This window comes from Mesoplodon bidens (assembly GCF_964165515.1).
Source record: "Mesoplodon bidens genome assembly, chromosome: 7".
In the NCBI taxonomy this organism is placed as follows: Eukaryota; Metazoa; Chordata; class Mammalia; order Artiodactyla; family Ziphiidae; genus Mesoplodon; species Mesoplodon bidens.
Window position 1 is genome coordinate 10,472 of NC_138164.1, and position 13,253 is coordinate 23,724.

The 13,253-nt window shown below is 48.1% G+C and overlaps 1 protein-coding gene across 3 annotated transcripts; it reads right to left on the reverse strand.

The window, feature by feature from the left end:
- Positions 1 to 2,784: 2,784 nt before the first annotated feature.
- On the reverse strand, positions 2,785 to 11,218 carry LOC308620703 (uncharacterized protein). 3 transcript variants are annotated; one of them, XM_081240612.1, is made up of 4 exons: positions 7,643 to 8,348; positions 6,840 to 6,916; positions 3,566 to 3,697; positions 2,785 to 2,839 (listed from the first exon to the last, which is right to left on the reverse strand). In XM_081240612.1, the coding sequence occupies exons 1-4, from the start codon at positions 7,820 to 7,822 to the stop codon at positions 2,815 to 2,817; spliced, it is 414 nt and encodes a 137-aa protein (XP_081096738.1). In that variant the 5' UTR covers positions 7,823 to 8,348; the 3' UTR covers positions 2,785 to 2,814. The 3 variants fall into 3 exon arrangements, with proteins under 3 accessions (XP_081096738.1, XP_081096737.1, XP_081096736.1); XM_081240611.1 differs by lacking the exon at positions 2,785 to 2,839 and adding an exon at positions 10,917 to 11,218 and having other exon boundaries at positions 3,093 to 3,697; positions 7,643 to 7,774; XM_081240610.1 differs by lacking the exon at positions 2,785 to 2,839 and having other exon boundaries at positions 3,093 to 3,697.
- Between the last annotated feature and the right edge of the window lie 2,035 nt (positions 11,219 to 13,253).

A 13,253-nucleotide genomic window follows, 5' to 3' on the forward strand; every position in this document is an offset into this window, starting at 1 on the left:
CAAGAAAGGATAGAAGGTGCCCAAGAAAAAGGCTCAAATATCACAGACTAAGGTAACCTGCCTGGACTGCATTCTCACAGAAGGTCGGAAAAGCCCACCCCAGGAAAGGGAAGAAGCCATTTGCAGCCTTACCCCTTCTAAAACTAGAAGACAGCTTAGGGGTTCCTGGGGAGGCCGGGGTTTGCTGCATCTGGATCCCTAACTACAGTCTAATAGCTGGGCCTCTATAAGAAACACTGACACGAATAGATGATGATCCTTTTGAATAGAATCCAGAAGCAGCCTTTCAAGAATGGAAAGAGACATCACTTCAGACCCTTGCCCTGGAACTCCCTAATTCAGCTAAACCCTTTGACCTTTACATTCTCGGTCGAAAGTGAATCGCCCTTGGAGCATTAGTGCAAACACTGGGACCACTTGAACTGTAACAACTCAAGTATGCCATCCAGGTAGGAGAAGCTACGGTCACCAAGGGCTTGGCCCGCCGCCCCATCCGGCCAGGGTACTGGGGGTATCTAAAAACCTGGAAATCAGCAGCCCACAAGGCCAGCTCCCTCCTAAGGGAAAAGGACCCCACGTGGTGATCCTAAGCACCCACCATGCCCTGAAGTCGCAGGGATCGCTCCGTGGACACACTGACCTCGAGTGAGGAGGCCCTCCAACCCCAACCTCCAGAGAGACAACCAGGGTCAACGGGCCCCCAGGACGACTCGGGTGACCATCACTTGACCTGGAGTTTCTCTCAGAAAACAACAACAGTGTGATATTTGTATATGTATAGCTGATTCACTTTGTTATACAGCAGAAACTAACACACCATTGTAAAGCAATTCCATACCAATAAAGGTGTAAAAGAAAAAAAAAAGAAAGCCCAGAGATAAACCTACACACCTATGGTCAAGTAATCTATGACAAAGGAGGCAAGACTATACAATGGATAAAAGACAGTCTCTTCAATCAGTGGTGCTGGGAAAACTAGACAGCTACGTGTAAAAGAATGAAATTTGAACACTCCCTAACACCATACACAAAAATAAATTCAAAATGGATTAGAGACCTTAATGTAAGACCGGACAGTATAAAACTTAGAGGAAAACATAGGAAGAATTCTCGGACATAAACCACAACAAGATCTTTTCTGATGCACCTCCTAGAGTAACGGAATAAAAAACAAAATAAACAAATGGGTCCTAATGAAACGTAAAAGCTTTTGCAAAGCAAAGGAAACTACACACAAGATGAAAAGACAACTCTCAGAATAGGAGAAATATTTGCAAATGAACCAACAGACAAAGGATTAATCTCCAATATAAATAAACAGCTCATGCAGCTCAATATTAAAAAAACAAACAACCCAATACAAAAATGGGCAGAAGACCTAAATACACATTTCTTCCAAGAAGACATAGAGATGGCCAAGCAGCACATGAAAAGGTGCTCAACGTCACTAATTAGAGAAATGCAAATCAAAACTACGAGGTATCACCTCACACCTGTTAGAATGGGCATCATCAGAAAATCTACAAACAACAAATGCTGAAGAGGGCTGGAGAAAAGGAACCCTCTTCCACTATTGGTGGGAATGTAAATTGATTCAGTCACTATGGAGACTAGTCTGGAGGTTCCTTAAAAATCTAAAAATAGAATTACCATATGATCCAGCAATGCCACTAGTGGGTATATACCCAGAGAAAACCATCAATCAAACAGAAACATTCACCACAATGTTCATTGCAGCACTATTTACAATAGCCAGGTAATGGAAGCCACCTAAATGCCCACAGACAGGCGAATGGATAAAGATGTGGTACATATATAAAATGGAGTATTTCTCAGCCATACGAAGGAATGAAATTGGGTCATTTGTAGAGACCTTGATGGATCTAGAGACTGTCATACAGAGTGAAGTAAGTCAGAAAGAGAAAAACAAATATTGTATATTAATGCATATATGTGGAACCTAGAAAAATGGTACAGATGAACCAGTTTGCAGGGCAGAAATAGAGACACAGAGGTAGAGAACAAACCTATGGACACCAAGGGGGGAACGCCATGTGAGGGTGGTGGTGGGATGAATTGGGAGATTGGGATTCACATGTGCACACTTATATGTATAAAATAGATAACCAATAAGAACCTGCTGTATAAAAGAACAAATAAAATAAAATTTAAAAATTAAAATAATAAATAAAATTTAAAAAATAAAACAGAAAAAGAAGTTCTTCCCTTCCCAAAGCTGTATTTATATGAATGAATTATTTCCATGCTTATATCTATAAATACAAAAAATAGGAATAAACCCTAGCTTGATCCAAAAAAGAAAACCAAAAATAATCAGAACCCACCAGTTCTACAGAGGAAAACCCTACCAGGGCACTTGCTCCAGTGTTAAACAAGTCTGAAGTTGGTCACAGGTGGGGAATCATCTCCCATGCAGCCAGCAGGCCCCCCGCAAGGCGCGTCCTCATTGCAAAGCTGGGGCACCGTGCCGAGGCGTCTGTGAGTAAACAGGAGCTGAGCCCCAGGCCAGCTGCTGCTGAACTGTTCCCACCCTTCCCAGGTAAAACACCTGAATGTGTGCAAGGACTTGAAAGCCTACAGGAAGGGCCATGGAGCCACACCAGCGACAGCACGCAGGCCGACTTGGTGCCGGCAGGCCAGCCAGGATGGTCCTGGCCCCAGATGCTCTTCTGGAAGCTTTCCACTTCCCTGCCTGAGATACCCCTCCTGTCCCGGCCCCCACTGCTTTTTTCCTTCCTCACCTCTGCCCGGCGAGCAATTCCAGCAGTAGGTATGGGTGAAACATCCTCTTCTTTAGCAGGTGGCAGCCTGGCAACTCCTGCAGAAAGTCCAGCAGAGCCCCACTCACACCGGGCCACCCAAAAAGCCACGGCCCCTCACTCCCTCCCACCAGCCCAGCCCCGACACTGCTGACGGGGCAGAGGATATGGCGTCAGGCACAGCTGCAGGGGCTCTTGCTGCCTGGAACGGTGTTTATATTGACCTCAACCCAGGCACACCTGGGGAGGGCTGGCCCGCCGGCTCAGCCAATCCTCACCCCTCAGCGGCTCACATTTGCAGAAAATGGCCCTTGCTGCACCGGCCACGTACAAGGAAGAGGTGTGGGCTCCTGAGAGTCAGGAGAGACAAGGGGCTGCAGCACTGGCTTGTTTTCTATTCAATTTATCTGCCCCATGAGTGGGAGACAACTTCAATAAAACCCTCTATTAAGGAGAGGAGCCCAGAAGTAAGGGAGAGGAGGGGTGGCGGGTGGAGACAGAGGCCTGGTACCCCGGCTGCAGTGGAAGCCTCTGGAAGACCAGGCAGAGGGAGGCTGCACAGAGTGATGCCCAGGGTCACAGACCCGTCAGAGCTGCTGTTTGTTAGTTCAAGTCCTGCTCTGAGGTGCTCTGTGTCAGCTCAACCGACAGGTGGGCTGGGGGCGCTCTGCAATGAGGGCTATGTGCACGGTTCCTGTGTGCCCGGGCTTGCTGGGTGCCTGCCCAGGTGAGCTCCATACCCGTGTAGGGGCCTGACCACGAGAGCCCCGTGGGCTGCTGGGTACCTGTCCAGGTGAGCTCCATATCCTGGGAGGGGCCTGACCACGAGAGCCCCGTGAGCTGCTGGGTAACTGCCCAGGTGAGCTCCATATCCTGGAAGGGGCCCGACCACGAGAGCCCCGAGGGCTACTGGGTACCTGGTAAAGAACGTCAGGACAGTCAGTGAAGCCACCAAGAATATACATCCAGTAGATCCTAATTCCCACACCCTGCTGGTCATTCTACCATCCACCAGGACATGGTATTCTGTATTAGACTTAGATGATGCCTTCTTCTGTGTTCCATTAGTCCCAGAGTCAGAAGAAATTTTGGCTTGTGATTGGCAGGACTCAACATACAACGAAGACAATACTGCTGGGGCCGTCCTGCCCCAAGGGTTCCAAAATTCCCACACCGTCTATGGGGAAACTTAACTAAAACCTAAAAGATCTACCTCTGGAGAAGGGAACCTTCCTTCAATATGCAGACCACATTCTGCTCACCAGCCCTACTAAGGAGGCCTCTGAACTACCTAGCCAAGAAAGGATAGAAGGTGCCCAAGAAAAAGGCTCAAATATCACAGACTAAGGTAACCTGCCTGGACTGCATTCTCACAGAAGGTCGGAAAAGCCCACCCCAGGAAAGGGAAGAAGCCATTTGCAGCCTTACCCCTTCTAAAACTAGAAGACAGCTTAGGGGTTCCTGGGGAGGCCGGGGTTTGCTGCATCTGGATCCCTAACTACAGTCTAATAGCTGGGCCTCTATAAGAAACACTGACACGAATAGATGATGATCCTTTTGAATAGAATCCAGAAGCAGCCTTTCAAGAATGGAAAGAGCAGTCACTTCAGACCCTTGCCCTGGAACTCCCTAATTTAGCTAAACCCTTTCACTTTTACATTCTCGGTCGAAGGTGAATCGCCCTTGGAGCATTAGTGCAAACAGTGGGACCACTTGAACTGTAACAACTCAAGTATGCCATCCAGGTAGGAGAAGCTACGGTCACCAAGGGCTTGGCCCGCCGCCCCATCCGGCCAGGGTACTGGGGGTATCTAAAAACCTGGAAATCAGCAGCCCACAAGGCCAGCTCCCTCCTAAGGGAAAAGGACCCCACGTGGTGATCCTAAGCACCCACCATGCCCTGAAGTCGCAGGGATCGCTCCGTGGACACACTGACCTCGAGTGAGGAGGCCCTCCAACCCCAACCTCCAGAGAGACAACCAGGGTCAACGGGCCCCCAGGACGACTCGGGTGACCATCACTTGACCTGGAGTTTCTCTCAGAAAACAACAACAGTGTGATATTTGTATATGTATAGCTGATTCACTTTGTTATACAGCAGAAACTAACACACCATTGTAAAGCAATTCCATACCAATAAAGGTGTAAAAGAAAAAAAAAAGAAAGCCCAGAGATAAACCTACACACCTATGGTCAAGTAATCTATGACAAAGGAGGCAAGACTATACAATGGATAAAAGACAGTCTCTTCAATCAGTGGTGCTGGGAAAACTAGACAGCTACGTGTAAAAGAATGAAATTTGAACACTCCCTAACACCATACACAAAAATAAATTCAAAATGGATTAGAGACCTTAATGTAAGACCGGACAGTATAAAACTTAGAGGAAAACATAGGAAGAATTCTCGGACATAAACCACAACAAGATCTTTTCTGATGCACCTCCTAGAGTAACGGAATAAAAAACAAAATAAACAAATGGGTCCTAATGAAACGTAAAAGCTTTTGCAAAGCAAAGGAAACTACACACAAGATGAAAAGACAACTCTCAGAATAGGAGAAATATTTGCAAATGAACCAACAGACAAAGGATTAATCTCCAATATAAATAAACAGCTCTTGCAGCTCAATATTTAAAAAAACAAACAACCCAATACAAAAATGGGCAGAAGACCTAAATACACATTTCTTCCAAGAAGACATAGAGATGGCCAAGAAGCACATGAAAAGGTGCTCAACGTCACTAATTAGAGAAATGCAAATCAAAACTACGAGGTATCACCTCACACCTGTTAGAATGGGCATCATCAGAAAATCTACAAACAACAAATGCTGAAGAGGGCTGGAGAAAAGGAACCCTCTTCCACTATTGGTGGGAATGTAAATTGATTCAGTCACTATGGAGACTAGTCTGGAGGTTCCTTAAAAATCTAAAAATAGAATTACCATATGATCCAGCAATGCCACTAGTGGGTATATACCCAGAGAAAACCATCAATCAAACAGAAACATTCACCACAATGTTCATTGCAGCACTATTTACAATAGCCAGGTAATGGAAGCCACCTAAATGCCCACAGACAGGCGAATGGATAAAGATGTGGTACATATATAAAATGGAGTATTTCTCAGCCATACGAAGGAATGAAATTGGGTCATTTGTAGAGACCTTGATGGATCTAGAGACTGTCATACAGAGTGAAGTAAGTCAGAAAGAGAAAAACAAATATTGTATATTAATGCATATATGTGGAACCTAGAAAAATGGTACAGATGAACCAGTTTGCAGGGCAGAAATAGAGACACAGAGGTAGAGAACAAACCTATGGACACCAAGGGGGGAACGCCATGTGAGGGTGGTGGTGGGATGAATTGGGAGATTGGGATTCACATGTGCACACTTATATGTATAAAATAGATAACCAATAAGAACCTGCTGTATAAAAGAACAAATAAAATAAAATTTAAAAATTAAAATAATAAATAAAATTTTAAAAATAAAACAGAAAAAGAAGTTCTTCCCTTCCCAAAGCTGTATTTATATGAATGAATTATTTCCATGCTTATATCTATAAATACAAAAAATAGGAATAAACCCTAGCTTGAACCAAAAAAGAAAACCAAAAATAATCAGAACCCACCAGTTGTACAGAGGAAAACCCTACCAGGGCACTTGCTCCAGTGTTAAACAAGTCTGAAGTTGGTCACAGGTGGGGAATCATCTCCCATGCAGCCAGCAGGCCCCCCGCAAGGAGCGTCCTCATTGCAAAGCTGGGGGACCGTGCCGAGGCGTCTGTGAGTAAACAGGAGCTGAGCCCCAGGCCAGCTGCTGCTGAACTGTTCCCACCCTTCCCAGGTAAAACACCTGAATGTGTGCAAGGACTTGAAAGCCTACAGGAAGGGCCGTGGAGCCACACCAGTGACAGCACGCAGGCCGACTTGGTGCCGGCAGGCCAGCCAGGATGGTCCTGGCCCCAGACGCTCTTCTGGAAGCTTTCCACTTCCCCGCCTGAGATAACCCTCCTGTCCCGGCCCCCACTGCTTTTTTCCTTCCTCACCTCTGCCCGGCGAGCAATTCCAGCAGCAGGTATGGGTGACACATCCTCTTCTTTAGCAGGTGGCAGCCTGGCAACTCCTGCAGAAAGTCCAGCAGAGCCCCACTCACACCGGGCCACCCAAAAAGCCACGGCCCCTCACTCCCTCCCACCAGCCCAGCCCCGACACTGCTGACAGGGTAGAGGATATGGCGTCAGGCACAGCTGCAGGGGCTCTTGCTGCCTGGAACGGTGTTTATATTGACCTCAACCCAGGCACACCTGGGGAGGGCTGGCCCGCCAGCTCAGCCAATCTTCACCCCTCAGCAGCTCACATTTGCAGAAAATGGCCCTTGCTGCGCCGGCCACGTACAAGGAACAGGTGTGGGCTCCTGAGAGTCAGGAGAGACACGGGGCTGCAGCCCTGGCTTGTATTTTAATCATTTTATCTGGCGCATGAGTGGGAGACAACTTCAAGAGGACCCTCTCCTAATGAGAGGAACCCAGGAGTCAGGGAGAGGAGGGGTGGTGGGTGGAGACAGAGGCCTGGTGCCCCGGCTGCAGTGGAAGCCTCTGGAACATCAGGCAGAGGGAGGCTGCACAGAGTGATGCCCTGGGTCACAGACCTGTCGGAGCTGCTGTTTGTTAATTCAAGTCCTGCTCTGAGGTGCTCTGTGTCAGCTCAACCGACAGGTGGGCTGGGGGCGCTCTGCAATGAGGGCTATGTGCACGGTTCCTGTGTGCCCGGGCTTGCTGGGTGCCTGCCCAGGTGAGCTCCATACCCGTGTAGGGGCCTGACCACGAGAGCCCCGTGGGCTGCTGGGTACCTGTCCAGGTGAGCTCCATATCCTGGGAGGGGCCTGACCACGAGAGCCCCGTGAGCTGCTGGGTAACTGCCCAGGTGAGCTCCATATCCTGGAAGGGGCCCGACCACGAGAGCCCCGAGGGCTACTGGGTACCTGGTAAAGAACGTCAGGACAGTCAGTGAAGCCACCAAGAATATACATCCAGTAGATCCTAATTCCCACACCCTGCTGGTCATTCTACCATCCACCAGGACATGGTATTCTGTATTAGACTTAGATGATGACTTCTTCTGTATTCCATTAGTCCCAAAGTCACAAGAAATTTTGGCTTGTGATTGGCAGGACTCAACATACAACGAAGACAATACTGCTGGGGCCGTCCTGCCCCAAGGGTTCCAAAATTCCCACACCGTCTATGGGGAAACTTAACTAAAACCTAAAAGATCTACCTCTGGAGAAGGGAACCTTCCTTCAATATGCAGACCACATTCTGCTCGCCAGCCCTACTAAGGAGGCCTCTGAACTACCTAGCCAAGAAAGGATAGAAGGTGCCCAAGAAAAAGGCTCAAATATCACAGACTAAGGTAACCTGCCTGGACTGCATTCTCACAGAAGGTCGGAAAAGCCCACCCCAGGAAAGGGAAGAAGCCATTTGCAGCCTTACCCCTTCTAAAACTAGAAGACAGCTTAGGGGTTCCTGGGGAGGCCGGGGTTTGCTGCATCTGGATCCCTAACTACAGTCTAATAGCTGGGCCTCTATAAGAAACACTGACATGAATAGATGATGATCCTTTTGAATAGAATCCAGAAGCAGCCTTTCAAGAATGGAAAGAGCAGTCTCTTCAGACCCTTGCCCTGGAACTCCCTAATTTAGCTAAACCCTTTGACCTTTACATTCTCGGTCAAAAGTGAATCGCGCTTGGAGCATTAGTGCAAACACTGGGACCACTTGAACTGTAACAACTCAAGTATGTCATCCAGGTAGGAGAAGCTACGGTCACCAAGGGCTTGGCCCGCCGCCCCATCCGGCCAGGGTACTGGGGGTATCTAAAAACCTGGAAATCAGCAGCCCACAAGGCCAGCTCCCTCCTAAGGGAAAAGGACCCCACGTGGTGATCCTAAGCACCCACCATGCCCTGAAGTCGCAGGGATCGCTCCGTGGCCACACTGACCTCAAGTGAGGAGGCCCTCCAACCCCAACCTCCAGAGAGACAACCAGGGTCAACGGGCCCCCAGGACGACTCGGGTGACCATCACTTGACCTGGAGTTTCTCTCAGAAAACAACAACAGTGTGATATTTGTATATGTATAGCTGATTCACTTTGTTATACAGCAGAAACTAACACACCATTGTAAAGCAATTCCATACCAATAAAGGTGTAAAAGAAAAAAAAAAGAAAGCCCAGAGATAAACCTACACACCTATGGTCAAGTAATCTATGACAAAGGAGGCAAGACTATACAATGGATAAAAGACAGTCTCTTCAATCAGTGGTGCTGGGAAAACTAGACAGCTACGTGTAAAAGAATGAAATTTGAACACTCCCTAACACCATACACAAAAATAAATTCAAAATGGATTAGAGACCTTAATGTAAGACCGGACAGTATAAAACTTAGAGGAAAACATAGGAAGAATTCTCGGACATAAACCACAACAAGATCTTTTCTGATGCACCTCCTAGAGTAACGGAATAAAAAACAAAATAAACAAATGGGTCCTAATGAAACGTAAAAGCTTTTGCAAAGCAAAGGAAACTACACACAAGATGAAAAGACAACCCTCAGAATAGGAGAAATATTTGCAAATGAACCAACAGACAAAGGATTAATCTCCAATATAAATAAACAGCTCTTGCAGCTCAATATTTAAAAAAACAAACAACCCAATACAAAAATGGGCAGAAGACCTAAATACACATTTCTTCCAGGAAGACATAGAGATGGCCAAGAAGCACATGAAAAGGTGCTCAACGTCACTAATTAGAGAAATGCAAATCAAAACTACGAGGTATCACTTCACACCTGTTAGAATGGGCATCATCAGAAAATCTACAAACAACAAATGCTGAAGAGGGCTGGAGAAAAGGAACCCTCTTCCACTATTGGTGGGAATGTAAATTGATTCAGTCACTATGGAGACTAGTCTGGAGGTTCCTTAAAAATCTAAAAATAGAATTACCATATGATCCAGCAATGCCACTAGTGGGTATATACCCAGAGAAAACCATCAATCAAACAGAAACATTCACCACAATGTTCATTGCAGCACTATTTACAATAGCCAGGTAATGGAAGCCACCTAAATGCCCACAGACAGGCGAATGGATAAAGATGTGGTACATATATAAAATGGAGTATTTCTCAGCCATACAAAGGAATGAAATTGGGTCATTTGTAGAGACCTTGATGGATCTAGAGACTGTCATACAGAGTGAAGTAAGTCAGAAAGAGAAAAACAAATATTGTATATTAATGCATATATGTGGAACCTAGAAAAATGGTACAGATGAACCAGTTTGCAGGGCAGAAATAGAGACACAGAGGTAGAGAACAAACCTATGGACACCAAGGGGGGAACGCCATGTGAGGGTGGTGGTGGGATGAATTGGGAGATTGGGATTCACATGTGCACACTTATATGTATAAAATAGATAACCAATAAGAACCTGCTGTATAAAAGAACAAATAAAATAAAATTTAAAAATTAAAATAATAAATAAAATTTTAAAAATAAAACAGAAAAAGAAGTTCTTCCCTTCCCAAAGCTGTATTTATATGAATGAATTATTTCCATGCTTATATCTATAAATACAAAAAATAGGAATAAACCCTAGCTTGAACCAAAAAAGAAAACGAAAAAAAATCAGAACCCACCAGTTGTACAGAGGAAAACCCTACCAGGGCACTTGCTCCAGTGTTAAACAAGTCTGAAGTTGGTCACAGGTGGGGAATCATCTCCCATGCAGCCAGCAGGCCCCCCGCAAGGAGCGTCCTCATTGCAAAACTGGGGGACCGTGCCGAGGCGTCTGTGAGTAAACAGGAGCTGAGCCCCAGGCCAGCTGCTGCTGAACTGTTCCCACCCTTCCCAGGTAAAACACCTGAATGTGTGCAAGGACTTGAAAGCCTACAGGAAGGGCCATGGAGCCACACCAGCGACAGCACGCAGGCCGACTTGGTGCCGGCAGGCCAGCCAGGATGGTCCTGGACCCAGACGCTCTTCTGGAAGCTTTCCACTTCCCCGCCTGAGATACCCCTCCTGTCCCGGCCCCCACTGCTTTTTTCCTTCCTCACCTCTGCCCGGCGAGCAATTCCAGCAGCAGGTATGGGTGAAACATCCTCTTCTTTAGCAGGTGGCAGCCTGGCAACTCCTGCAGAAAGTCCAGCAGAGCCCCACTCACACCGGGCCACCCAAAAAGCCACGGCCCCTCACTCCCTCCCACCAGCCCAGCCCCGACACTGCTGACGGGGCAGAGGATATGGCGTCAGGCACAGCTGCAGGGGCTCTTGCTGCCTGGAACGGTGTTTATATTGACCTCAACCCAGGCACACCTGGGGAGGGCTGGCCCGCCGGCTCAGCCAATCCTCACCCCTCAGCAGCTCACATTTGCAGAAAATGGCCCTTGCTGCACCAGCCCCGTGCAAGGAAGAGGTGTGGGCTCCTGAGAGTCAGGAGAGACAAGTGGCTTCAGTCCTGGCTTGTTTTCTATTCAATTTATCTGCCCCATGAGTGGGAGACAACTTCAATAAAACCCTCTATTAAGGAGAGGAACCCAGAAGTCAGGGAGAGGAGGGGTGGCGGGTGGAGACAGAGGCCTGGTGCCCCGGCTGCAGTGGAAGCCTCTGGAAGACCAGGCAGAGGGAGGCTGCACAGAGTGATGCCCTGGGTCACAGACCCGTCGGAGCTGCTGTTTGTTAGTTCAAGTCCTGCTCTGAGGTGCTCTGTGTCAGCTCAACCGACAGGTGGGCTGGGGGCGCTCTGCAATGAGGGCTATGTGCACGGTTCCTGTGTGCCCAGGCTTGCTGGGTGCCTGCCCAGGTGAGCTCCATACCCGTGTAGGGGCCTGACCACGAGAGCCCCGTGGGCTGCTGGGTAACTGCCCAGGTGAACTCCACATCCTGGAAGGGGCCTGCCCACGAGAGCCCCGAGGGCTGCTGGGTCCCTGGTAAAGAACGTCAGGACAGACAGTGAAGCCACCAAGAATATATATCCAGTAGTTCCTAATTCCTACACCCTGCTGGTCATTCTACTATCCACCAGGACATAGTATTCTGTATTAGACTTAGATGATGCCTTCTTCTGTGTTCCATTAGTCCCAGAGTCAGAAGAAATTTTGGCTTGTGATTGGCAGGACTCAACATACAACGAAGACAATACTGCTGGGGCCGTCCTGCCCCAAGGGTTCAAAAATTCCCACACCATGTTTGGGGAAACTTAACTAAAACCTAAAAGATCTACCTCTGGAGAAGGGAACCTTCCTTCAATATGCAGACAACATTCTGCTCAGAAAACAACAAAAGTGTGCCCCGAAAGAGCAGACTACTGCTTGCAGGACTTACTGCACCCAGAGGGGAGCTGATAAGCTTGACGTGGAAACTGGAGATAATGTTGTCACCATAGAAAAGCCTACAGACATCGCGGTGATGGTGGCCAAAGAGACTGGCTGGACTCCTGGGTACTTCAAAAGGCTATTGACTCAGTGGCCGTCATGGTCCTTGATCACCACTGGCCCTGGACTGTCTGGGAGTTCAGCAGATAGGGCTCTGATACCTGGTGCTGTTTCTATGTTAATTCAGTGACCTAATTGAAGAAAGCACAGACTACTGGTCAGAGCATCTTGGCTGGCAGAATCTGTCAGCCTAAGGTGGCCGAACAACTGTGGGGCGGGGTAAAACTGGCCTCCCCAGCGTCTCTGCGCATCTCTTTCCTGGACCCTTAAAGGTCATTAGAATCTATAACACTTCCAATGCTGGTGCTCAGGCGGATGAGCAGTGAGGCAAGAGGCCTGGCGACAATCAACCTCACCTGGAGGCTGCTGGGGAGAAGTTCTGCCCCTCCCCCCCGTGTATGAGGACTGCCAACTCAGCACGAAGCACTTACAGAAGAGGGGTCTGCACCCTAAGCACCCCAAGAATGAGGAACGGGACAAAAAGCAGAGGAGGGCTTTGTCACCGGCAAAGCCTATTAAAAATTCCTGGGAGATAAAAATAGAATCTGGGCAATAAAATAAAGTCTAACCTTTTTTTCCTTTGTGCTTTGTCTAATTTCATTTGCTCCTAGGTTTCCACATGCACAGGTCCCACACCCGGCACTTCAGACCCGATTTCCTAGTGCAGAATGGCTGCACCGACACCTCAGCTCGCAGGGCCCCTGCAGAATCCGCAACATAGAGCCTGAGCTGCAGTCAACTGAGCCCTCGATAGCTCCGTCCCCTCCCTCCTCCTGACGTGGACACTCCCAGGATCCCTACCCAGCAGCCCCGCCCACAGCCCGCAGGGGAGCGCACGCTCTCACCTCTCCATTCTCTGATCAAAATATAAAGTGTTCCTTTGCTTCTGAACCAAACTCAGTCTCGTTCTTTTGGCTCCAACGACACTGGGCATGTCGACCCTTGTTGGGGCCCGCTCTGG